Source organism: Hippopotamus amphibius, chromosome 2 (assembly GCF_030028045.1).
Source record: "Hippopotamus amphibius kiboko isolate mHipAmp2 chromosome 2, mHipAmp2.hap2, whole genome shotgun sequence".
Taxonomy (NCBI): Eukaryota; Metazoa; Chordata; class Mammalia; order Artiodactyla; family Hippopotamidae; genus Hippopotamus; species Hippopotamus amphibius.
In genome coordinates this window covers 1,272,705-1,297,586 of record NC_080187.1, presented here as the reverse complement: position 1 = coordinate 1,297,586, position 24,882 = coordinate 1,272,705, and the positions used below count along the sequence as shown (strand labels likewise).

Below are 24,882 nucleotides of genomic sequence, written 5' to 3'. Positions count from 1 at the left end.
CCCCAGGAGAGGCCCTTCCCCAGCGTGGGCGGGGCCACTTGGGGGGCCTGGGTCTGCACGTTTCCCAGCAGCGGGGCTGCTGTCCTGTCCCCGTGGCCTGGGAGGCATCTGTCTCCCTGAAGGCTTTTATCTGCGGCTGCGGCTTGGGTAGGGCGGGCGGGGAGGACACAAAATGGCCACTCCGGCCCACCATCTGTTGCCAGAAGCCAAAAGTCCCAAACCAACTGGCTTAAAGAAAACCAGCTGCCCCTCTGGGAGGGGTCCGCGGAGGAAATTCAGGCCAGAGCCGCCGCTCCAGGACGGGGAGGCGGAGGGGGAGGGGCAGCGCCCCGTGAGGGCACAGACCCCAGGACGCGCCCCCGGCACCCAGGCTCCGGCAGGGCCACACCCCCCCCCACACCCCACGCCCTGGAGCCGGGGAAGGTGGCGGTGCGGCCCCACTGTGTGTGGATCCGGTTGCAGGCTGCCTGGTCCCGGCCGGAGCGGCACCGGGAGCCCAGCGCCCTGGGGGGAGGGGGGGACCCGCGAGGCAGCACCTCCCCCAGCCCTCAATGCCCTCCATTGTCAGGCCCGAGCTGGCCGCCGCTCCCGCTTGGAGAAAAGGCCCTTTATTCTTTCGCGGCTACTGACGGAACAGGGAAGCGGTGGGTGCTGTGCAGAGGGCGTCTGGTCATCACGGCGGGTGGGAGCCTGCCACGTCCGCGCCGCCCTGTCCACGCCGCGCTCTCCACGCCTCCCTCTCGCCTCCTGGCCCTGCCCTGCCTGCCAGCTCCAAGGAAAGGGAGGCCCACCCACGTGGGAAAGATGAGGCGGGCCCGCCCCACGGCTTCGGCGGGGGGGGGGGGGGGGGCCACCCAAGGCCGCCCAGCACCATCGTCCGTGCGGGCTAGGCCTCCGTCCCTGGACCCAGGGGCACCCCGGGGCCCACCACCACCAGAGCAGTCCCAGGCTCAGCCGTGCTCCCGAGTGGACCAGAGGGCCTGCCCAGATGCACAAGCCCAAACCCTCCAGCCACGGGGCACCGTGGCCCTGAACCTCCCACCCCTGTGGGAGGGTCGGCCTGGACTGGGAGCATCCTGGCCAGGGAGGCTGCATGCCGCTGGGCCAGCGAGAGGGAAAACGCACCCAGTAAGGCAGGCCTCGGCAGCGCGGACAAAGGGCGGCCGGGGAGCAGGTGCGCCTGCGGCGGCCAACCCCGGCGGGCGGGGCAGGGGCCTGGGAGGCCCCTTCACGGGGGAAGGCGAGGCGGCAGCGGAGGGGGCCCATTGTCCTCCCCGCGTCTGCCCAGGCCTGGCGGGCGCTGCCGTGAAGGCACGCTGCCCATCCGGCTGGCTCCGGGGCCGGGGCTGGGCCCGGGCCTGGCCGCCGTCCACCACCGGCACCCCAGCCGGGGGACGGGCAGGGCCGAGAGGGAGGGGCGGCCTCCGGGGGGGGGGGGGGAGACAGCTGAGGCAGGTGCTCTGTGGGCGTGTGAGGTACGAGCCTGGCAGCAGCCTCCGCTGGGAGGGAGGAAGCCCCACGCCAGGCGGGCAGGGTCTGGGTGGGGGTGGGGGTGGGGCGCCGTGGCTTTCAGCCAGTCCTGGAGGCCACTGTGCCCCCCACCCCTGAGCTCCGTCCTGCTCTGGGCAGCCTCCGGCCGTGCTCCCCGCCCCCTGGACCTGTCTGCACGTCTCCGCCACCCCGGCCACCGTGCTGGGGCTTCCTGGGGAGGCACTGCTGGCGCCTGCACGTCCCTGAGGAGGTGGCGGGCCTGAGAGGCGGCTCAGACATGGCCAGGGCCACCAGCACCAATGACCAAGCCCCTCACGGCCATTCTGTCCTCCACACCTGTCTTGGTGGGTCGGTTTAAGTACCCGGCGGGGACAGGTGACTAGGCTTGGAGAGGAAAGTTGCACCCAACACCTGCCTCAAACTTCCAGGCCAGGGGGACTTCCTAGGTGGCGCAGTGGTTAAGAATCTGCCTGTCAATGCAGGGGACGCAGGTTCGATCCCTGCTCCAGGAAGATTCCCACATGCCGCAGAGCCGCTAAGCCCGTGCGCCACAACAATTGAGCCCGTGTGCCGCAGCTACTGAAGCCCATGCGCCTAGAGCCCGTGCTCTGCAACAAGAGAGGCCACTGCAATGAGAGGCCTGCGCACCACAACGAAGAGTGGCCTCCCCCCCCCACAACCAGAGAAAGCCCGTGTGCAGCAACGACGACCCAACGCAGCCAATAAGTAAATAAACAAAAAAAAAAAAAAAAAAAATTCCAGGCCAGGGGCTGTCGGGGGGCTGTGTGGAGACCCCAGGACAGGAGGCGCGAGCCTCCTACAGACAGGACAAGAACCGCCCTGCCCACCGCACGGCCCAGCCCCCGGCACCCAGGGCCCACAGTGGCTCCCCCTTCCTTGCTCCCCTCCTGAAGGAGGTCACCCCAGCACCTGCTCCTCCACTTGCCTTCTCTCACGCACACCTGTGCTGGCCCACCCAGGCGGCAGGTGAGTGACAGGTGGGGCCGGGCCTCCAGCCCCGGAGGAGGAGCCCCCCGTGCCTGCCGTCAGCCCCGACCGGCCTCCGGCTTTGTTCCCGCCTCAGTGTTTCCACGGTGCCAGCTCCTACCCCCCCTTCCACAGAAATGCAACCCCAGAAAGCATCCGGAGGCAGATGTTGCCTCGACCTTTCACCCTTTCACCCGGGACTAATTCTAAATCGTGCTGTTTTCCTTTCTAAGTTAAGCGGGCCATCTGCCACCCCCAGGGGACAGATGACAGGCCCTCCTCTCAGTTCCAAGAGGGAGGGACTCAGTACTGAGGAAGGATTTACTCAGTTCTGCCCTCAAGGAGTTTACGGTCGAGGGGAGCCGTCAGGGGCGAGCACAGGCTCCGCACCCTGGCCAGGGGGCGGGGGTCACTGACGTGCAGCCCCTCCTTCCTTCCGTGGGAGGGACAGAGGTGCCCCAGGGAGGGGCGTCCCGCGGGCTCCACGACGCACGGGTGAGACACAGTTCAATCAAAGGAACTTTTGGGGCCGAGAGGGACCTCCCCCCACTCTGCCGCCACGGCCTCTGGGGTACCGACGGACACTGCCTGCCCGCGCCTCGGTTTCCTGTGAGTCCCGTGGGTGGTCGAGGGGACTGCACGGGCTCCCAGGAGGCCCCGTGCAGAGGCAGCCTGGCCTCTGCATGCTGGATTTGATTTGCACGCGATTCACCGACCTCCCTGGGAACACGTCTGCTGCACTGGGGAGGTGCGCCTGTTTAAGGAAAGCTGTGGGAGACACAAGGGCTCGATGTGGTACCCCAACCCCCAGAGGGGGTCCGTGGTGCTAAACAAAGACCACTGAGGCCCACGTCCAGGCAGGCAGGCCCACCCACCCCAGGGCAGCCTGGCCGGGAGGTTCTGAAACCCCTGTCCCAGCCCAGGTGATTGGGGCCACCTGCGGGCTGGGCGAGGAAGCCTCCCCTTGCTGGATGGGGAGACGGAGGCCGGGGGAGAGCAGGACGTGGGCACCCAACTCTGGGTCCCCAGCTCTTCCTCCAGGAGGCGGGGTCAAGGAGCCCAACTGTGCTCCTGGCCAGGGCTTGGGGGGTGGGGGTGGGGGGCGTCCTGAGCTCCTTTGGGCAGAGGCCAGTCCAAGGCCCCCCCACAGCCCAGCGCAGGGGGGCGGGGGTGGGTCACACCTTCCAGGAGACACCAGCTGCTAATGGATGATGTGCTCACGGCAGGTGGGGGGGGGGCAGGTGCTCTGTGACGTCTGCTGGCCTCCGCCCACCACGCCCATCCGAGGTCCTGGGGTCCTTCCCCACTGGGAACAGCCAGGACAGCTCAGCTCCGGGGAACAGAGCCCCCGGGGAGACACGAGAGCCAGGGTGAGCGGGCGCCCGGTGACCCCACTCGGCCCGGTGCCCTCCCCTTCCCGAAGCCCCGGGACGAAGAGTCACGGCAGGCAGAGCCCCCAGGTTTCTTTCGAAACTGCAGGATCCTTTGTCCAGACACCTGTCTGAGGGAAGGGCTCCACCCAGCCCGTGACTGCTGTGCCCAAGGGGCACCTGGAGGGCGGCCCTCTGCACGCCCCCCACCTTTGCCCCCTTCCGTGTCAAGGGTCAGCGGGGTGTGCCTGGGGCAGCCGGAGCCTGGCCGGCCCCGCACGGGTTTGGGGGCCACGGTGTGGGACTGCTGCCCTCCCGCCTGCGGCCCCATCGCCCCAGGAAGTGGCTGCAGGGGGGCCAGGCCGCACCTGGCTGAGCTGTGGTCTCCCTCCAGCCCGTACAGCTGCTGGGCTTGGGCGGCTCAGAGCCGCAAGGGGGGCCCTGCCCTGGCTCCTGGGGCCTCAGGAAAGAGGAGGGAGCCGTCAGGGCTGCAGAGGGACGCGGGACCCCGGAAAGGGACAAGCCGGGTCTGCTGCAGTCAGACCCCAGCCCCGAACAACAGCTGGTCCTCAGCAGAGAAGCGCGGCAGCGGCGGTGGCCCGGGCGGGGCGGGGTGGCCGAGCAAGGGCAGCTGCTCCCAGCCGTCTCCGCTCTCTGTCTTGACTCTCTCTCCCAAGCCGCATCTTTGGACGGTTTAAAGCCCGCTAGGAAGAGGAAGTGCCGGAGCCCGGGAAGCCCTTTGTGTGTGGACGGAAACCACCTTTCCCACTGCAGGCAAAACAATGCCCGAGGCTGGCTACCCCCCGCCCCCCCGCGGCGCTCAGAGTGCCCCACCCTCGACGTGGGACGTGGCCTGCCTGTCTGAAGGGACGGAAGGGCCAGTGCAGAGGTCAAGTGGTTTCCCGGAGATGGCCCAGCTGCAGCAGGCAGCCCCTCCAGACACGGCAAAAGGCGCAGCCGTGGGTCAGGGTCTCCCAGGAACGGGCTGTCCCGAGGGAGCCCGGGGGGGCTGTTGGGTGTGTGAGAGGAGCCTGCTGCCTCCCCATGCCCCTGCCCTGCTGGGGGAACGTCCCAACCACCCCCCAAAAGATGGAGCCTGAAGCTGGAGAAAGGTTGGAACGGGCGTCCTTCCCTGGGCTCACCCCAAAGGCCCCCCAAGACCCACGTGGACGAGCCTGCGGCCCCCACGGCCAGGGCCTCTGCTCCCAAGTAGGACGGAGCGGGACCCACGCCCCCAGACACTCGGACGCGATGAAGGGATCGATGTGCGTGCAGCCCGGCGCCACAGGGAGGGCTTAACCCAAACCTCGATTAAGTCAGCAACTGCAGACCGAGCTCCCCGCCAAAGCCAGAAATGATTCTGCAACCTCCCGCCTCTGCTCACAGGACAGATGCGTCCGGGGGTGCGGGGAGAGGGGAGGGCGGCCCGGCGGCACTCCTGTCCTCTCCCGCTCACCGGGGCGGACTCTGGGCCAGCCCTGCTTGTGTCCGGCGTCTGGCTGAGAACGCAGGGGGAGGACACCAAGGACCCCCTGGCGTGGGTCCCAGAGTGAAGAAACTGTGGACGCCCCTCCCCACTCAGCTAGCTGTACCGAAACGGCCTTGCAGGGACACAGTGGGCCCATTTTACAGATGGAAAAAACCAGTGTTCAGCCAGGCTATGCCCCCAGCACCCCCTGGATTTGAAAGCTGCTCTTAACCTCTCCTGCCCCCAGTGGTGGCCAGACCTCAGCCCCCCCGGGGCAGTGGGAGCACAGCCGCCCCCTAGAGGCAGTGAAAGGGCCAGCAGGAGCCCCCTGTGTAGAGGAGGCAGGTGTGGGTCCCCTGCACCCCACCTGCCCCTGCCCCTGCCCCTGCCCCCCGCGGCCTGGATTTCTTGCCTGACCGCCTAATCTCCCCAGACCGGTGGGGGAGGGGGGCGGGGGAGTGCCCGGAGCAGACAATGCGTTCTTACAACCCCACGAGATCAGCTGAAACTCAAAACCTCAGATTGGAGGGAGAGGTGTCTGGGTGAGAAGCCTGGGAATCGGGGAGCTCCCAGACAGCAGGTGAGACTGCTCTGTGCCCCGGCTCCCCCGCACCCCTTCCATGCAGCAGGGGGGTCCCCCCAGCGCCGGACACCTGTCACCACCCTCACCCACAGCGCCTGCTGGCCTTCCTTCCTGTCCGGCCGGCCGCTGGGCCAGCCAAAGAGAGCCAGCCCCTGACGAAGCCGTAGCACAGGACACAGGCTTCTGTGGGATCCCAGCCGCCATCCCCAGCACCCTTCTCTCTGGACTCTTCTCCCAGCTCAGGCAGGCCACCTACCCACCCCCCACCCACCCCGTCCAAGGCAGACCACCAGGCTCCCGTGCCCCCGAGGCTTGCGCACGGGCTCACGGCACCCCTGGCCTGTCCATGCGTAGCCCTTGCTCTCCCCAGGGCCCAGCACAGTCCCCGAGGCACCGGGCGACACAGCAAACACCAGGAGACAGAATTCTGCCAGCTGCGCCCAGGCCCAAGTGCGCCTGATGAGGCGCAGGCCTGCACTGGCACACCCTGGGGCCACCCGGCCATCCCGGGCCGGTTGGCGTGGGTCTAGGGCTGTCGGGGGGGCTCCTGCTTGTGGGGAATGCGGGAGGTTCTGGGGCTGGGCACGCCCTTGTGCCCTGGCGTGGCCTGGCCCGAGTCCTGGGCTGGGTGGGTCTCTGGGAGAGCTTCCTGCATGAGGCCTGGGAGCGCGAGGCAGACTCCAGTGAGGAAGAGCCAAGCTACACGTCCCGCCGGGATCCGTCCCATGGCACCACCCACGGGACCCCTCTGCGCTACTAGAGGAGCTCAGAGAGCTCGCGCAGGCTGCCATGGCCCGCGCCTTGACCGCGGCGGCACCATCCCAGCCCGGCCAGGCGGGAGCAGCGGGCTGGAGCGGGGGAAAGCCCGGTGTCAGGGTTGGACGGTGCCTCCCTATGGCCTGGAGGTCGGGCCTCCCAGAAACCTGGACCTGCCCACCTGCCTCCCCGTCCAGCTCCGTGCCCACCTGGCTCCAGCCCCCCACCAGGTGTGCACACCAGATACCTGCTGAGCACCTACGCTGCGGCAGCCCTGGACCCTGGACCCCCCGGGGGGATGCCACCAGCCTGAGCACCTGCCACGGTGGACGCCGGGACACTCAGGCCTGCCTGGCCCCCCCCATCCAGCTCTCAACTAGACAGGCCCAAGGCCACGCTCATCCTCACCCCTGGAGGGGAGGTGAGGGGAGCCCCGCCCTGTGGGAGCCGGCGCCAGGCTGGGGAGCAGGGGGACGAGACCCTCAGGCTGGCCTGGGAGACCCACAGGTAGTCACCTCCGCCAGCCCTCTGGAGGGGAGGTGGGGGCCCCAAGGGGCGGAAGTGTGGCCGGGGCCCCGCCTGTCCTCACCTTAGCCCGGCCTCCGCTCAGCATCCCTCTTACTGAGAAGCTCTCAGGGAAACACACAGACACACGACTCCGGCTTCTCCCCCGAACCTCTCATTTCCAGTAACTGTGTAGTTTCTGCTCATCAACAACCGAAACCGAGAGGAAATGGTGGGAGGCAGGTCCCCGCGCCCCGGGCCCTGCTGCTGGGGCGCCGACAGCTCCCCGAGGCTGCCGCCCGCCTCCTCGCACACACGTGCCCCCGTGGGCCCACGACCACCCGCCGGGGCGGCCAGGGTCCAGGCTGGCGCCACTCCCTCCCGGTAGCTTCCAGGGCCCAGCCGCCTGTCCGACGTGGACACGGGGCAGCCTGCCTCCCGGGGCCCGGCAGAGGGGCTGCGGCTCGACCGTGACGGGTGCCGGCCCACGATCGCGGGGCGGAGGAGGCGGGAGGCCGGGAGGGGTCCCCGGAGAAGGGGACGGGCCCAGGGCCCGAGCAACACCTCGGCACCAGGACCAGAGCCGGGGTTCTTCCCAGCCTCCGGCCCCACGTCGCCCACCCGGCGTGTCTCAGGACCCCCGGGCCCTCTCCCGGGCCCCCCGCCCTCACGCTAAGCTGACCGCGACCGTGCAGGACCCGCCTGCCCCAGGCTGGGCCGGGAGAGGCTGGCCTTTCCCGCCTCCTGTGGGGCAAGAGTCTGTCCGGCAGATCACCGTGTCAACAGAGGCACAAGGGACCGTTTACCCAGCTGAGAGGAGCGACCGGCTCAGGCCTTCAGAGACACACGGCTGACGCCCGGCCTGGGGGCAGACGGCGCGGGCGGGCCACGCGCAGACAGGGCGCCCGCGCACGGCAGGCTCACAGCGCGGCCGCCTCTCCGGTGAAAATCCCGACGACTGAGTGGGCCTGGGCCTGAGGTCCCCCCCCCCGCTGGTGAGAGCGGCTCGCGCCCGGCGCCCACCCGGCCCCGGGCACCTGGGTGGGGGCGGGGGCGGGTTCTGGAGCGGCACCTGGGCCTGGCGCGTGCGCCACGAGGGCTCCCGGATCGAGGCTGGGGGGGCTGCGGCCTGTCTGAGAGACGCGAGGTTTCGGAAGTGCCGCGTGGGCGTTGGAGGCGCGGCCTCCCCAGGGCACCCCCCGCCCCCACCAGGGCCGCTGGGAACCAGGCCCTCAGACGCTCCTTCCAGGAAACCGTGAGAGCCCCGGAGGGCTGTCTCCACCGCTCCAGGTCAGACCCCTGGAGACAGCCCCAGCCCAGCCCCAGCCCAGGAGAGCCCGCAACCCACGGTGCAGCAAGCGGCAGGGGCCCCGGGAGGCCTGCGCCACAGAGCGGGGCGGGCTGCCCGGCGGCAGAGGCCGGGGCCTCCGAGGGTGCACACCCCACCCGGCGGACGCCCACTCAGAGCAGCAGCCTGGCGCCAGGAGGGGAGAGAGCAGCAGCCAGTGCTTCACCTCATTCCTCTAGCGCGGGGATGACGGCACAACGGGCCCCGCCCCCAAGCCGGGGGGCGTGCACGGTGAGGTCGAGGGCCCCCTTTCCCAGCATGCTTCCACCCCAGGGGCAGAGGGTGCGGGTGGGGAGGAGACCCTCAGCAGCGGGGAACCCCCGAGAGCGGTTCTGCTCCCAGAGTTCCACGCGTCTCAGAGGTGCACAGAGAGCCACCCCACCTGGGACGCGAGGACCAGCTCGACCCTCCCCACCAGGGCCGAGCCGGTGTCCAGACCCTAACACCGCGGGAGGGCAGCTCCGTCAACGGCCCGTGGGCCCCCCTGCCGCCCTGCAGGAGACACGGAGCCTCCCAGAGCCCCGAGGGCCACCCGGAGGGGACCCGTCTGCGGCGAAGAGCCGGGGCCAGGCCCCGGGCCCTCCCCTCTCGCGCGAGGCTGAGCGCCTCCCCCCCGGGATACACCCAGCAACTCCGAGCGGACGCTGAGGGTCCAGGGCAAGATGGCTCCCACCGCGGGAAAGGGCCGGGCAGCGGGCCGAGGGTCTCAGCCTTGCTCCCCCCGCACGTCCGAAGCCTTACTGCCCACTGCGGCCGCTCCTGCCGGGGCCGCGCTGCCTGCTGAGCTGTCCCTGCCCGCCTGCCCGGGGTCTCCCCGGGGGGCGCACCCTGAGCCAGGTGAAGGCGTCTGCCCTGAAGGCTGGCTCTGAAACGCGCCTCCTCTCCTGCCCAGGTCCAGCCCCAGCACCTAGCAGGTGCTCAACCAAAGCCCGCTTCGCCTCGTGTTCCTGACGCCGGGCAGGCGCGGCCCTGGCCCTGGCGCCCTGTGCACTCCTCCTCAGGGCCCGTTGGTGCTCGGCCGGGCCAGCCGAGCCCAGGGGCAGGAGCTGAGGCCGCGAGCGGACGTGGCGCCCTGAGCAGGCTGGGGCCGCAGGCACGCCGGGCACACCGGGCACACCTAACAAATGCCCGGCCCGCCTCAGGGGGGCTCCGTGGCGGCCTCACGGGCGCAGAAATGAGCACCAACTCTTCCAGGAAGCCTTCCAGACACGCACCACCCCCAACACCCACCCTGTCTGGACTCCTGCCCAAGACCACACCGGGGCTCAGACGCCGGTGCCACCACCAGCTGGTCCCTGACAGCCTCAGGCAGGTCAAGTCCAGCGCCCAGAGCAGCGAAGCTCGGACACACACGCTGAGCGAGAGAAGCTGGGCACGGTGCTGCTCGTGTGCAGTGTCCAGAACAGGTAAAGCCAGAGACGGAAAGCAGAGGAGTGCTTGCCAGGGGCGGGCGGAGGGGAAGGCGGAGAGCCTGGTTCATGGGCACGGGGTTCTGTCTGGGGTGATGAAAAGGTGCTGGAGCTGGACAGAGGCGATGCCTCCATAGCCTTGCAAATGTGCTGAATGCCACTGAAGTGTGCACTTTAAATGGCTAAAATAATAAGACTTAGGATATGTGCTATTTACCACCAAAATACAAATATCCATCCCCCCAGTCCAGTCATCAGCCCCCCGTATCTCAGAGAGCAGAGCGAGGGGGCTGAGGCCTCAGGAAAGGAGATGCTGGGGGAGAAGCCAACAGAGGCCACTCCGGCCAAGGGCTCTCCTGGGCCTGTCGGCCCCTCCTCGGCAGCCCCTGTCAGTCACTGGCAGGTGTGTCCCCAGCCCAGCGGGCCAGGCAGTAAGGACGCCAGCGCCCAGAGCTGGCCCCGGATGGGCAGAAGCTGCCCTGCTGCACGACCAGGCCTGTCTCCTGGGCACTGCCCCCCCACCACAATGCTGCCCACGGCCAGCACCCAGGCATCTGGAGGCCCATCCCAGGGTCCTGCTGGGATACAGCTGGCAGGGAGCTCCAGGGGCCACCTAACCCCACACCCCCAGGCACAGAGGAGGAAACTGAGGCCCAGAACGAAGACGTGAGTTGGAGGGCACACAGCAAAGCAGAGCCTGCTTCTCTGTATCTGCTAGATTGTCCACGGCGGGGCACGGGGTGGGGCCCACCAGAGACAGCCCCGCTGACCACCAAACACATCCTGACCCACAGTGGCGACGCCCCAAAGCCAGTCGCTCGTTAAAGCCTCTGGGAAGAGTCTGAAAAGGTCTGGATATGCCCGTACAGGAAGGCCGAAGCGGACGCAAGCTGGCCTCAGGTCCCTACCCGCTTCCCAGCCTCTTCATCTCTCAGCCTCAGTTTTCTCACCGGTAAACTAGGGATTTAAAAAAAAAAGCAGAGCTGGGCACCACCTGGAGGGGGTGTGAACCCGCTGAAGACAACGTCTGCTGGGGGTTTTATGAGGCTGGATGAAAGCCGCGGTCTGTGCGTGGAGTCATCGCTGCTACATTATTGAGGAAAGGAATCAGGACACTCAACCAGCTCTGCAAAGCCACATCCTTTCACTATTTATAGACGAGACATGAGACAGGAAAGGTGCCCTCCCCGCCCCAGCAGGGCGCAACCCCTCAGCCCAACCCAGCACTGCCCAGAGGGCCCCCTCTGCCAGCAACAGCCACACCCACCCATCAGTCAGTCAGTGAGGAACAGAGCCAGGCCCAGCTCTCGAGGGACCCTCAGGCTGCCACCCAGCACTGGGGACGGAGCCGTGACGCCCTCCGGACCTGCCTCCCCACCACCCCGCCACACCAGCTCCTGGGGTCCAGCACCCAGCCTGTGCCCCTGGCCACCCAGACCCAGCTCAGCTGTCCTGATGAGGAGCTTCTCTTCCATCAGCTGGTTGCCCTGCCCCACCCTCTTCCAGCTAAGGGCACAGTTTTCTTTCTTTTTTGCTCTTCTTTGAAAAATGTCACTGTTATTTTCTCAATGGAAAAAACGTTGGCTGCTGTAGAGAGGCAGGGCCGGGCCCGAGAAGGCACCTTCCTGTAGAAGATCGCGTGCTGCCTGACCTCCCTCTGCAGTCAGAGGCAGTAGGTGAGGCTTTCTAGCTGACGCTGTGCATTTACCGTGTTTTTCTAACCCTGCGTCCTTGGAGCCCGGGCCCTGCATAAACAGAGGAAGTCCTGTACAGACCTCGCTTGCTCTCAGCCTAGGGGGTGAGGATGAGAATTAACCTGTTCCTCCCCCCACCTCGCCCAAGGCTCACAGGTGACTCAGTGGAAAGAGACGGACCAGGTGACAGAGACACAAACGTTCCATCCCTCTGCAGCGGGAGGCCGAGTCACTTCCCACCCGACCCTCTGAACCTGCTCTTTTAAAGGGAAGTTGCTGTCCCCGCCCTGCTTCCTCACAGAATGGCCCGCGAGGGCCGGGCGGTGCAGGCAGGATGCGGGCAGTGGTTAGGAACACACACTCTGGACAATGAGGCAGGGCTGAGCTCTCCGCTGCGCTGTGTGATGCTGGGGCCAAGCGCCGACTTCTCTGTGCTCCATTACATGCCTGCCCTGAGCCACGTGGGGCCGGGCTGCCCCGCCCACTGCGCTCACCTCCACCTGACACGCCACGTGCTCATGCCGCCTCTCCTGCCCCCACACTGGAAGGTTGACCCCATGAGGGCAGGGGCTGTGTCTGCCCTGAGCCCAGGGTCCCCACGCCCAGAGCAGAACCCAGCACATGACAGGCGCACAGAACCGTGGAAGGAAACAAGGCGGGCGCTGGTGGGAGCCAGCTCGGGTGACAAAATCCTCCAAATCGACCAGCCCCTGCCAGGCGGCGCCTGGCTCGGGCCCAGCAGGCCGCACCTTTCGGGTTCTCTGAGTTAACTCAACTCACCCCTCGCAAATGAGGATCCTGAAACCAGCACCGTCAGCGCAGAAGGAGAAGGCAGGGAGGAACCAGACACGCGCCCTGTGCCTGCTGCGTGCCCCTTGTGCAACCCACGCACCACCCAGAGATCAGTCGTGAATTAGCCCCGAATCGCAGACGGGGGACCTGCGTCCAGGTGACCCGAGGACCTGAGCTCACGAAGCCACTGAGCAGCAGAGCCGGGCCTCAGACACAGGATGGGCCAAAGCTGCGGCCCACCACGCGCCAGCCGGCAGGACTGCCCTCCCGGGTACTCTGGGCGCCACGACGGTGCACCCCACTTCTGCCATCACCTGGAAGAGACGCCCCAGTGAAATTCTGACTTTCTCGCAGGCGGGGGAGTGTCTGAGTCATCCTAGGGCCTCAGTTCCCAGCCTAGAACCAGGCAGCACCACCCCCATAAGCCTTTCAGACGAAAAATGCACAGTCACCCCAACAGACGGCAGCCCCCACAGGGCTTCCCCCCGACCCGAATCTAAAGAAAAGAGGGGGCGCCCACGTCAGCATCTCCTCAGCACTGATGGGGCGGCAGGGAGGCTGGGGATGGGCAGAGGGCCACCGCACACAGCCACGGTCCAGAGACGGCGCTCCGCCCACGGGGGCACACGGCCTGCCCTCGGCGGCCCTGGCCGGCCAGGCCGCGGCTCTCTGTGACTTCCTGGAGGGCCTTCTCACCAACACAAACCTCTTTTTCCGATCCTGAGCCCTGCAGACACCTGACTAGCAGCTTCTGGGGAAGGTTCCTTCTCTTTGGGTGGAAACAGATGAGTCACCTGGTATTAACGTGCCTGGCACGACGACACCCGCGTTTCCCACGCCCTGGCCGCGGGGCAGCCAGCAAGTCAGCACGAAAGTCAAGGAGCTTTTTTTCTAGGGGTCCTGGCGGTGCCGCCAAGTGGGATCCACACCCGGGTGGCCAGGGCCCCGGAAGCCCGCACCCTCCTCCCGTGGGGGAAGAAAGTGGCTCCCCGCAGCCGGGAGAGCCGGGCCTCCGCACCGTGGCGGGTGGTGGGAGAGGGCGGGAGGGCACAGGCCCCGGGGGGCCGCAGCGCCCCCAAACTGCCCCGTGAGCCTGGACCCGTGCCTTTCTGTGGCCTGGCCCACTTTGATCCCCCGCCTCCCGCCCGGGGCGCCCAGAGGTGCGGCCTCCGAGCACGGCGCTTCCGTTCGTCTCCCAAGTGGATCTGCGGGGCGTGCACAATGGGGTCTCTGTGGGCCGAGCGTGGCCGGGTGCCAGGCCAGACAGGCAGGCTTCCCGCCAAGGGGCGGCGTGGGGGGGGGGCGCCAGGCCCCAGGGAGGAGAAAGGCTGGCACCCCAGCCCGGCTCCCTGGCCGTCTTGAGGGGCAGGACTCCCAAAGCGCCCAGGTTTGGGGGGTGGGAGACACTCCCCAGTCCCCTTGAGGTGGCAAGCTGCAGCAGCCGGAGCCCCAGGGCACCCCCTCCCTGCCTGGGCAGCACTGGGCTGGAGCTTCAGCCCTGGGAGACCCCAGGCCGTCCCGGCTCTCCGGTGGCACAAGAGACTGCTTCCACTTTCCGCAGCACAGACGGCACTGCCCCCGCCCTCCCAAAGCCCTCTGCAGAAACACGGAGGACCCCCCCCCCTAGTGAGCAGGAGCGCGCGCGGGCGGTGGGAAGGGCGTCTGCATTCTGGGAAGCCACGCATAATTAATCACCCAGCATTAATCCGCCTCCCCAACAATAGGCACTGCACTTCCACTGAATCCCAGCTGTCGGTCTCTGAATGAAAAGAAACAAGATTTAGGGCATCAAGCGTCGGTGAGGCTTCTGCAGGAGGAGAAAAGGGCCCCCAAAAAAGCAAAAAAAAAAAAATAGTGTGCATTCATTAGCATCTCACAAAGACACAGCGCGCCTTGTGCATGAGACCACTCGCAGACCTGCTTAATTGGCTCCGGTCTGGGGGGGGGGGCTCACCCACTGGCCGCGCAGGCGGTGAGCCGTGCCGGCGTTGTCAAGGGAATGGGCCCTCGGCAGTCGGAATGAGGGCGCGCCAGCGCGGCGGCCACTTGGGCAGCCTGGGGCGGGGGGGGGGGGTCTCTCCCGCCACCAAGCACCTCTTCATCATTCCCGTCAGGGACGAGCTCAAGTTGAAGGGCAGCGGCCACCGCAGAAAAACGTCCCGAAGCCTGACGGGCACCTGCACGCAGGCGGACGCTCCCCGGGTTCCCCGACCACAGACACACACCACCCCGCGCGGCTCACAGCGGAGGACCCGAAGCCGGGAAGGTGAAGGGCCAGCCGGTTAGGAGGCCAGAGCCGCAGACGCCAGGACAGAAACCAAGCTCTGGCGGGTACCCCCGACCACCACCGCCACAGAGACGGGCACAGCCAGCAAGACGCCTTCCACCTTCGCTTCCCCAGCCTCACCTGAGGCCAGAGAGGAGCGGGCAGGGAAGGCAGAGGGCTGGGGAGGGTGGGTTCCGCTTTGAAGCCGTCAGTGTCCTGCTGAGAGACACTGCCTGCCCAGGAGGCGTCACCTGCCCAGAAGAGGTACTCCCGGGTAGCAGGGCAGCGAGGGCCGGGCCTCTCTACAGATGCACCAGAGCCTCTCTGGCAGGTCCAATTGTTTCTTAGAGACTTCGGGAAGAAAGGGGGTACCAGAGATGCCCACCTAGCACCCCAGGAGCCTGAGGTGGCCCGCAAAGGAGCGCTCCGACCTCCACCGGCCAGGCCCGCTCCACACGCAGCATAATTGCTGGTGATTAAGTAATTGCCAGACTTTGTCCAATAAAACTAGCACGTGACCGCGCCCAGCCTTCCAGGCCATCTCCAGAAGACAATGGCCTAGTGTTCTGTCCCTGCCGGCCCGCTGCAGAAGGCAGGGGCTCCGCTCCCGAGAAAGCAACAGGTCCCCGCAGGGGCGCGGGGCGCATACTCACACACAGGCCTCCGAGCCGTTGAGGAACACGCGGCACTTCCCGCCATTCAAGCAGCTCTCGCTGGGCTGGGAACATCGCAGGCCTGCGGAGGGGCACGAGCAGAGGTCAGCCCAGCCAGCACCCCGGGGGGCACGGCCCACCCCTCACCTCCTGTCATGGGGACGCGGGGGGCAGGGGGCCCAGGAAACCCAGCGCGAGCCCCAAGGGGAGTCCACATTCTGCCCGGAGTTCTGGGCTCAGCAATGGGGGGAGGAGGAACACGTCAGCTGGGTGGCAGGTGGATAGGTCACGCTCAGAGTGCAGGGGGGTGGCCCGAAGTGCCCCGTGGACAGCAGTGGAGAAAAGCTGGGACGACCCTGGGCCACTGTCCCAAACTTCTCACTGCCCACCCCGTCTTCGCCGGGCCCCTGGCTGGGCCGGGGCCCCTATCCAACCACCAGGGTTGTCTTGCTGTTCAAACAAGGTCTTCAAGAGGACGGCGCTGGGGGGGGGGGGGGGGGGGGGGGGGGGGGGGGGGGGGGGCCGGCGCTGGCCACACTCAGCTCCCACCCCCACCCCACCCCCCCCCACCCCCGCTCGTGGGAAAATGCGACAGCTGCAAGGCCCGCTGCCCCGCCCGCCAACAAAGCGGGCGGCGTTGGAATCAGAGCGGCCCATTGTCGCGCCAGGGCCGCCTCCTGGGGCACCGGGACTGCACCCCGGGACGCCCCGCCGCCACCGGCTCCCCAGGGCGGCATCTTCAGGGGCGGCCCCCTCCCCGCACCCCCCGACGAGAGGAATGAAGATGCTCCAAGTGGAAGGGGTCCGACTCCGCCCCCGGGAAGCCCCTCCCTCGCCATCTTTCCAGGGCTGTGTGAATTAAGTCCCCACGGGGGCGGCGACGGGGTGTGACACGGAACCCTATCTTCAGGAAGCGGACCTCATTCTCCCTCCGACTTTCAGGGGAAGAGAAGAATTAATCACCATCCGATTCCTCCCAGTTCCTCTCGAGGTGAAGCGGAGAGAGGCGTGATCTCCCCCCCACCCCCCCACCCCCCGCAAGGTTCCCAAACTTGAACTCCACAAAGTGAAAGTCCCACCCGTAGCAGCTGAGTCTTCCGCACACACGCTTCCCCCTCCCCCCTCCCGCGACGAACCGTGAGCCGGGATGGGGGCAGCGATCCGGCGTGGGGAGGGGACACTGCGCGCGGGGCGGCCAGGGGCCCGGGGACACCTGGGTCCGCTCCCCTCGCCCCGGCCCCGCGCGGACCCTCCTACCCGGGGAGGAGGCCGGGCCCGGCGGGCCCGCCCCACGCCCCTCTGCCCACCACGCCCGGCGGCCGGGTCCGGCCGTACGGCTCCGTAAACACGAACGCGGAGCCCCGGAGCCCACGCTCCGCGCCCCAACATCCGCCCCCGGCGCGGGCAAGAGACGAAGAGAAAGAGACAAATGGCCCCAAAGCAACAGGAAACCAAAACCGACTCGATTCAAATCGAAAAGCAGTAGGCAGCGCGTCCGCCCGCCCCGGCGACGAGCCCCACGCGCGGCGGGCGAAGGGCGAGCCCAGGGCAGGGTCTCCCGGGCCCCCAGAGGCCCACGCCCGGCTTCCAGCCTGGCTTCAGACACGGCCCCAAACTCGCCTCCAGGGGCGGGCGGCGCGAGTCCGCCGCGATGGGGCAGGAGGCGCGGGGGAGGCTCAGCCCTGCGCCCCGAGTCCGGCACTCGGGCCCCTACCCCGCCCCGGGGCGTCCGGGGCCCCCCTCGCCACCCTGGCCTCCCGCTCCCAGCCGCCCGGGGCGCCGCTAGAAGTTTCCGAAGGGGCGGAAAGTTGCGGGCTCGCGGCGGGCGGTCGCCTACCTCGTGCGGCGAGCGCGGGCAGCAGCGCCAGGCAGAGCAGGGGCGCCGGGAGCGGCGGCATGCCTGCCCGCCGGCTGCCCGCCGCGCCCGCCGGCGGGGACCGGGCGCACACGCGCGCGCTGGCCTGTCCCACGCGGGCGGCGGCCCGGGACTGCCCGCTCCTCCGCGGCCGGAGGGCGACGCTGGGCTCTCGCGGCCTCCGCGGCCCGGCTCCGCGCCCTCGCGCCCCCAGCGCCCCGCGCCCCGCGCCCCTGCGCTCCCGCCCGCGGCCGAGGCGCTAGTGAGGCGCCGGGCGGCCCCGCGCCCCGCCCCGCCCCGCCGGCCCCGCCCCGCCGGCCCCGCCCCGCCCCGCCCCGCCGGCCCCGCCGGCCCCGCCCCCGCCCCGCCCGGCCCCGCCGGCCCCGCCCCCGCCCCGCCGGCCCCGCCGCGCCCCGCGCCCCCTCTCTGGCCGCGCCCCTGCGCGCGCGCTGCCCGGCCCCGCGCCTCCGCGGGCTGGGGCGCGCGTGCCGAGCCCGGTCCTCCGGGCGGCGGGCCGCCGCGGGGCGCCGCGGGGCTGGCGCCCGGCCCTAGCGATTACTTCTCGCCGGAAAGTTTTCGGAGGCCGAAAGTTTGGTCCGCGGCTGCGGAAGGATCCGGCTCCGGCCGCCGCCGCGCTCGGCGACAGTTGGCAACGATCTGCATCCCAATAGCGGAGGAGGCGCGGGCCGAGGGGGGAGCGGGGCGCCGGCGGGAGGCCGTGCCCCGCGAGGCGCTGGGACCCGGCAGGTGGGGAGGACCCTGGACGCGGGCTCTGGGAGGAGTCGCGCCCTCGGCAGCCCTGCGTGCACCCCTGGCCCGGGGCTCCAGTCTCAGGAGCGCGTGGTCGCGACTTTAAGTCGCCGAGAGATCGAGCCCAGACACCCGTGGCTGTGAAGGCCGGGGCCCTTGACCCGGAGGGATGGTGGCACCGTGGCCAAAGCCTCTGCAGAGGGGGCTCTGGGTGCCCCAAGGAAACAGCCTGGGCCCAATGCCTGGCCACACAATTGCACACCGGCCCCGCCAGGAGGGACCCGCCTCTAGACGCTCCTTGCTCACTCTCCTACCCCTTAGGCGCCTGCAGCCCAAGATGCCCCGCAAAGCACGCCTGGGTCGAGCCGACCTGGTGCTGGCGCTCGCGCAGACCTGGGCTCCTCCCACGTGCCCCTTCCGGATGACTGACGTCTCTACCACGATGCCAGATTTGGGCATCCCGTGCCGGCCGGGTTGCGCGCTGGGCTTCCAAGATGCCTTCCATCGTCCCTACTAAAGCAGTTTCCAGCCTCGCCCTGGGTACAGACAGACAGCGCCCCCCTACCCCCACCCCAACACAGGGTAGTGAGCAAGCCCCGTATCCGGGGCCCTCCTGGAGCAGGGGATGCCGGAGGGGAGCCTTCAGGGCTGAGAGGGACCTAGCAGGCTAAAGGGTCTGGGGCGGGAGACCCCTCGGGAAGGCAGAAATCCTAGAGACTGGCTGGCTGAGAAGCGGCCCTTGCCAGGGAAGCCCAGAGATGTGGGCAGAGTGGGGCTGCCTGGTGGTGGGCAGATCGCACACCTGACCCCAGCCTGCCCTTCTTGGCACACCTGTCGTGGGGCACTGGTGGCAGCTGGGCTGCTGCTGTGAACACAGGAGGGACAGCCAGTCCAGGCCCCCTGGCAGCTGCTGCTGGGTCCTCCCTGGCCTGCCTCCTCCCAGAAGCTGGTGGCACTTTTCAGAGCCTGGGGTAACTTCTCTCTGGGTCAGTGCCCGGGAGAGGAGGCGCCTGGAGGCAGCAGAGATGTTTATATAACAGCAGCCAGGCAGCTTGGAGGAAAAGATTTTCCGTAGAAGGAAGAGGGGGGCTGTGAGGTCCCTCCCCTGCTCACAGTCTCAGAGCTCTGCACACCACAGCCCCCTCTTCTCCCGGGGATGGACTGAGGGCCTTAGGCTGGGCACTCCTCCGGGGCGATGCCTGTGTGCCCTCCATCTCTGCCAATAGGCCCCAGGCCAAAAGTGAAGGCCTGTCCAGCCCTGGCTTGGGAGCAAGTTCTCACCCTCTGCCAAAGAGCAGCCCTGCAGGAGGGAGTCCAGGAGGAGGGGCGTCTTACCTGGGTCTGCCTGGCTGTGCCCAGTACTCTGGGCCCCTGGCCAGGAGCTGGGTGCTCTCGTTAGCCTGGGGTACAGACAGGGCAACCAGGCCTCCCAAGCTTCTAACTCCCATGCCACCTGCTTCCTGGGATATCCCATGGCAACTGGGCCCCCCACCCCGGGAAGGCCATAAGTGCCTGCGGCTGGGGAGGGGCTGGTGTGAGGCCAAGGACAGGGGCTGGGCTGGGCCTTCCTCCCCTCCAGGCCTGGGGGGGGGGGGGGGGGGCCAGGCCCTGGCAAGTGGGTATGAAGATTTTTCATTCACAGATTCACAAATTAGGGCGGAGGTCTCTGGCCTCTCCTTCTTGTCTCTATCAACCTTCCCAGGCCAGGGGGTTTGAGGGAGGGGAGGACTGGGGGACCCGATGGCCTAGACCCCGGAGACCTTCTCTTATAGGATGGGCAGCCTAGGGGCAGCCCTGGTCAGGGGATGTCAGGGAAGCTAAGGAGAAGCAGGAAGGGGGGGTGGGAATTTGGGGTGCTGACTGCTTTCAGAATCTAATGGGAAGATGGGACCTGGGACAGCCCGAAGCTGAATTGGGGTACAGCAATGGGATGCCACTTTGGTCTTCCTGCCCGGCGTATGGTGGGCACCGGGGCCAGGTTGGCAGGGCAGTACCCTGCACAGTCCCCTAAAAGAAGAGCCCCCAAGCTGTCTGGGGAAGCTGGGACCCGTGGGGGTGAGGCTGCAGGCCCGGCTCCCAGAGGGGAGGGGTGAGTGTCCAGGGGCCACTTTCCACTCCAGGGTCCAGCTTGCAGGGCCCCGAGGGGGAGAAGGCCCTCATTCTCCACACCCCAGGCTGAGCTGGGTCAGTTCCCTGTCTCTTGCCTACAGAGACACAGGGATGCCATCTTCAGGATGGGCTGGGGGTGCCATGCTGACACTGGCCCATTCCTGCCCTCCGAAGAAAACCCACCCCAGCCCCCTCCTGCAGGGGGTCCAGCATGACGTGGAGCATGTTTAAAGCTCCCCCGCCCACCCCGATTCTAAGGTGCAGCCAGGCTGAGACTCCTGGTCCTGGGGCCGCAGCCCCTCTCCGTCCTGCAGTGGTTTTGATTTTGGCTCTTCGGGTGCGCCCCTTTGACCCCGAGGCCGGGGACGGGGCAGCGGGACGCTCATGATTTTTCTGAGACTTGTGACAGGACTGGTACGGCGTCAGGCCAGGTCCCAGCCTTGCTTTTCGGGGGGCAGATGGGGTCCGGAAGCCTATGCCAGGCGGTCTGTGACCACGACCCGGCTGCTGCCCGCCCCGCCCTCGTGTGCTGGTCACAGCATGAAGGCAGCAGGTCAGCTTGGTGCGGGTGACGGGGGCCCTAAGGCAGACAGGGTGCCGGGAGCAGGGGTGAGGGCTCAGAGGCCAGCCTGAGCGTGGGGGAGGGGCTGTGATGGGCGCACCAGCCTGACCTGGGTGGGTACCAGGCAGGGCAGCTGTGGGGCGACTCCAGAACACCACGGGTGCGGCTCGGCCACCTTTGGAAGTTAATTGTCAAACATACCTGACCTGCGTGCAAAGAGAGCACCCAGGGACCTGAGGTGTGTCCAGCCTCCTACCCCACCACAGCCAGGCCCAGGCCCGGCGCCGGACTCTGACCGGCAGGTCCACCGAGAGACCATCACTGCTCCCTGGGCTCAGTCTCCTCCTCTATCAAGAGATTTCCAAAGTCCTGTCTAGCTTTTTCTACTTGAAACCCACCCAGAACATCTCCGGAGGTCTGAGCGTTTCTCCCGGAGGTGGCTTCGGGTGGACGGGCCAGTGCTGGCTCCCTGGCCCCTGCGCCACATCCCGGGCTGTGCGTCCCCGTGCGTGTGCGCGGGGGCGGGAGTGCTCCGCCCGCTCCTCGATGTTCTTTCCCGAGGCTGGATGTGGGCCCATGTCGGAGGGCTCCCCCTCATCCTGAGAAGGGGAGGGGTAGCCTTGAGTCTAGAGTTTGCTTCTCTGCCCGCCCTCACCCCCCGCGCAGAGATCCACGGGCACCCAGGCCCAGGTGTGCACCCGCCTGTCTGGGCTGGGAGGGGGCTGGCTGGGGCCACCGGCAGGTGCTGACCTCTCTCCTGGGCCGGCTTCGCCAGGCCTGATGGGGGAGGCTCCCTCGAGTCCTGCACCCCAGGCCAGCTGCCGTGGGCCAGACACCTGCTCCGCTGTCTGTGTGTCGTGTTTTCTGCTGAAGGGACCCCTCCCTCATCAGCCTTCCCCTCCTCCAGGAAGCTGTCCCAGAGCCCCAGGCCTCCGGCTCCTGCGCCACCACATGGCGTTCCTTGGGGGCGCAGCTTTGGACACAGGGGCCCGTCACTGTGGGTCCAGCTCCCCCTCAACAGGTGCAGACTGACCTGTGGCTGACAGACAGCGCCATGGTGCCGGACCCTGCACCAGGCCCCGCCCTGCAGAGGGTCCTGTCCACCTGTCACCCACAGTGGTCACTCCCTGGGGGCCCCAAGGCCTCTTGGCAGCTCAGGGCCGGGAAGCCTGTGGGCTGTGCGCCCCCCTGCTGCCCATGAAGCCCGGGAAGCAGGGTCAGCCTCCCAGGGGCGGGCACAGAGCCTGGGCCGTGTGCTGCCCGGGCAAGTCCCCTGACAGGTGGCTGCCTCCCTGAGCGGGTGAGCTGATGCGGCCTGGCTGGTGTGGGCTCCGAGGGCCGCAGGACTGGCCCTGGTCCTTGTCATCTGAGAAATGGGCTGGGGGGCAGCCAGAGGAGCACAGGCCCTGACAGAGACCACCTGCTTCTCCCCAGGAGCCCCTGGACTGCTCAGAGCACAGACCCCAGTGGCAGGGGGCCCTGGACCTAGTCTCTCAAGCTCTGAGAAGGAGGGGTCCTGCCTGGACCTCTCTAGGCCCTTGACCCCCTCCGCTGCCCACAGAGCCTGGGCAGAGCTGGGCCTGGGGTTGGGTCACTCAGGGTTCAGGGGCCCTCTGGGTGTCCCGGGAGACAGCCAGCCTCAGAGGAGCAGGCTAGGCCTGCTAAAATCAGGGAGGAGGGACGTGGGGGCGGGGGCGGCGCGGAGAAGGCTGCGCAGAGCTAAGCTCTCCCGGCGGGGGCCGGCAGAGGGGCTGCGGCGGGGGGCCCTGTTCCCATGCCCGCTTCAGGGCAGCGATGCTCTGTGGAGCCCAGCCCGGGTCTGCGAGTCCTCCCATCCCAGACCCCCACCCCCGTGGATCCTGGGACCCCTGCAGAGCCTGCCGGAAGGAGGGCCGGCTCTGGGGAGCTTCCACCTGGCCGGGCCCTGCTGGCTGCAGCGGAGAACTTTCTCCAAAAAGAAAGGGCCCCAGGGGACGAAACTGCTTGGCCCCACCCCTCTGGCTTTGCTAGGAGCCTCTGCAGGCCTGAGTCACTCACTCAGGGAAGAGCCGGCCAGGCTCCCTCCTCCCCATCTCCTCCCTCTCCCCTTCTTCCTCCCTCCCTCCCTCCCTCCTTCCTTCCTTCCCTCCTTCCTTCCCTCCCTCCCTCCTTCCCTTTCTTCCTTTCTGGGGTTAAAAATAGTTAGAAATTGCCTTCTAAAAAAAGTCCATTTTCATTTTTAGAAGGAAGATATAGGCTTCTCACAGCGAAATCGTTCTGCCGCAGCAGGAATTGCTGAAGAGGAGCCAGGAGTTGCACCCCCCGCAGCTCTGCAACCCCACCCCCACCCAGCCGGCGGCCCCATCCCCCAGGTGGGCCTTCGCGGGGAATCTCAGCCCCTCAGCAAGTTCCTCAGGGCTGCCTGGGTTTCTTCCCGTTTGCTCGAGACACATTTAAACATGTCTAGGACTTCCGCCCTCCCCCACACTCCCCCCAAGGCCCCCTGTTAAAAAGAAAATGGGCCTGGAAATCAGGGTTTGGGTTACAGAGAGCGCAGGGAATTATGTTCCCAAAGTAAAACGGAGCAGAGACATTAGCAGGTACCGCACATCTGTGAGTTATTTTCATGTCTCCAGGGGGAAGGGAAAAACCCCAACAATCCTTAAGTAAGACCAGAATTCTTCTATATTTCTGCCTTGACAGCTAAGGAAAAAATTTGCCAAAAACCAGAGGCTCTGCTGAGTGTTGGCGTGGGAATGTTAGTTTAGTCAGAGACTTGCTCTTGGGCCGTTTTAAATAAAAACAGGCACTTTTGTGGCAAATGCCAGTGGGCCGCATGGTGTCTGCAAGCCAGAGGGGGTTTTGCAAGCGCCTGTCTCCCCCTTTCTCCTCGGCCTCTCCCAGCCTCCTTATCATCACAATCAGCATCTCGCGGGGAAACAGACGGTGCAATCATTCTCAAAAATCAGCAAGGAACGCCGTCTTTCATGTGGCCGCAGCTGGAGAGAGGACCGCGCAGCGCCGCCGCCGTCCGGGCCCGCGCGAGGGCCTGCAGCCGCTGCAGGGTCTTTACACAACATAAATCAGACCGACGGTCACTCGGGCAGAGGGAGGATAAAAATACTTCCGTGCTGTGGGAGCCAGCGGGCCGTGATGGGATTAGTTTGCCCGTTCCCAGGGGCGCGGCCTTGGGGGGGTGGGACCTGGGAACCCAGGGGGCCCCTCCTCGTCGCCTCAGCCGCACGTGGAACCCGCAGGGGTGACTACTGTGTACTGAGCGGCCGCGTGGGCTCCCGTGAGGCTAGGGGTGAAGGGCCTCGTGAGTTTTCTCCCTCTGGTTCCCACACATCTCCTGGAGGAAAGCTGGTTCCCGTGCCTGCGGGCAGGGCCAGGAAGGGGCGACAGGGGCCCGGCGTTCTGCTGGGGCTGGGGGAGTATCAGGGGGGTTCTCCCTCGGCCACCACCGCCCTCCCCAACCCCGTGCAGGCTGCTGGGGGAGGTGGGCCCCTCACCACCTCCCGCGGGGCCCTGACTCATGGGGGTGTCTGCCCTCCCTTCCCCAAAGCTGGGGGTCCTGAATGTGCTTGTACCGACATCTGCTCCTCACTTAGAACAGCGAGGCCTGGAGTTAATTCAAAGGAAGAAACGTGAAGCAAAGCAGATGCTGCCTGCGTGGAGACCCCATGCTCTGCCCTCCACGGCCCGGGAGCTCCGCAGAGCTGGGGGCAGGGAGAGGCCTTGTCCCTCTGATGCTTGAGCCCAGCGGCTGCAAGGGGCCAGCGGGTCCCAGAGAACCTGAGGTGGTGTGCCGAGTCACGGGTCACCGCGGCCTGCCGTCCATCCGACCGTCCATCCAACCATCCATCTGTCCGTCCGTCCACCTGTCTGTCCATGGGCCTGGGCCCCTCACTGGCTGGGGCTGCCACCCCCAGGCAGCAGTTACACACCTGGTATCTGTGCTGGGAGGCCACCTGAGCCCTGACCTCTTCCATTGGCTGAGCCTGGCCCGGCCCGGCCCAGCTGACCCCCAGCTGAGAGATGGACGGATACCCGGAGTGCAGGGAGGCCACGGCAGGGGATTATGCAGGGGTTTGAGATGATCTCAAGCTCCGCATCGAGCAGGATGGGCTCCCTGGTCGGGGAGGGGAGAGAGCCTTTCTTGGACTCAGAGGACATCGCTCCTTCCCAGCTGTGCGACAGGGTAGGCCGAAGGCCGCGCGCTGGGTGGCCTTGGGTGAGGTCAGCTCTAGAGGCTTCTGTGAGGAGACGACAGGGGGCAGAGACCCCGGGAAGTGAGGGGAGGGCG

General features: G+C 67.4%; 1 protein-coding gene and 1 long non-coding RNA gene across 4 annotated transcripts in view; one reads left to right on the top strand and one right to left on the bottom strand.

Annotated features, from left to right (window-relative positions):
- The window catches only part of NOTCH1 (notch receptor 1), a 44,926-nt gene extending 27,511 nt beyond the window's left edge, over positions 1–17,415 (bottom strand). For 2 of the 3 annotated variants that reach the window (XM_057724046.1, XM_057724047.1), the window contains exons 1-2: positions 15,711–16,092; positions 15,322–15,403 (exon numbers count right to left, since the gene is read on the bottom strand). In XM_057724046.1, the coding sequence (XP_057580029.1) occupies positions 15,322–15,403; positions 15,711–15,978 (350 nt within the window). In that variant the 5' untranslated portion in view covers positions 15,979–16,092. Of the gene's footprint in view, positions 1–15,321; positions 15,404–15,710; positions 16,093–17,158 lie in introns of those variants that run through there. The other variant, XM_057724049.1, reaches the window with a different exon arrangement.
- LOC130846080 (uncharacterized) lies at positions 15,266–24,245 on the top strand. The gene is made up of 3 exons (XR_009051507.1): positions 15,266–15,425; positions 22,820–22,948; positions 24,188–24,245. It is a non-coding gene; the product is annotated as an uncharacterized LOC130846080 (long non-coding RNA).
- The last annotated feature ends 637 nt before the right edge of the window (positions 24,246–24,882 follow it).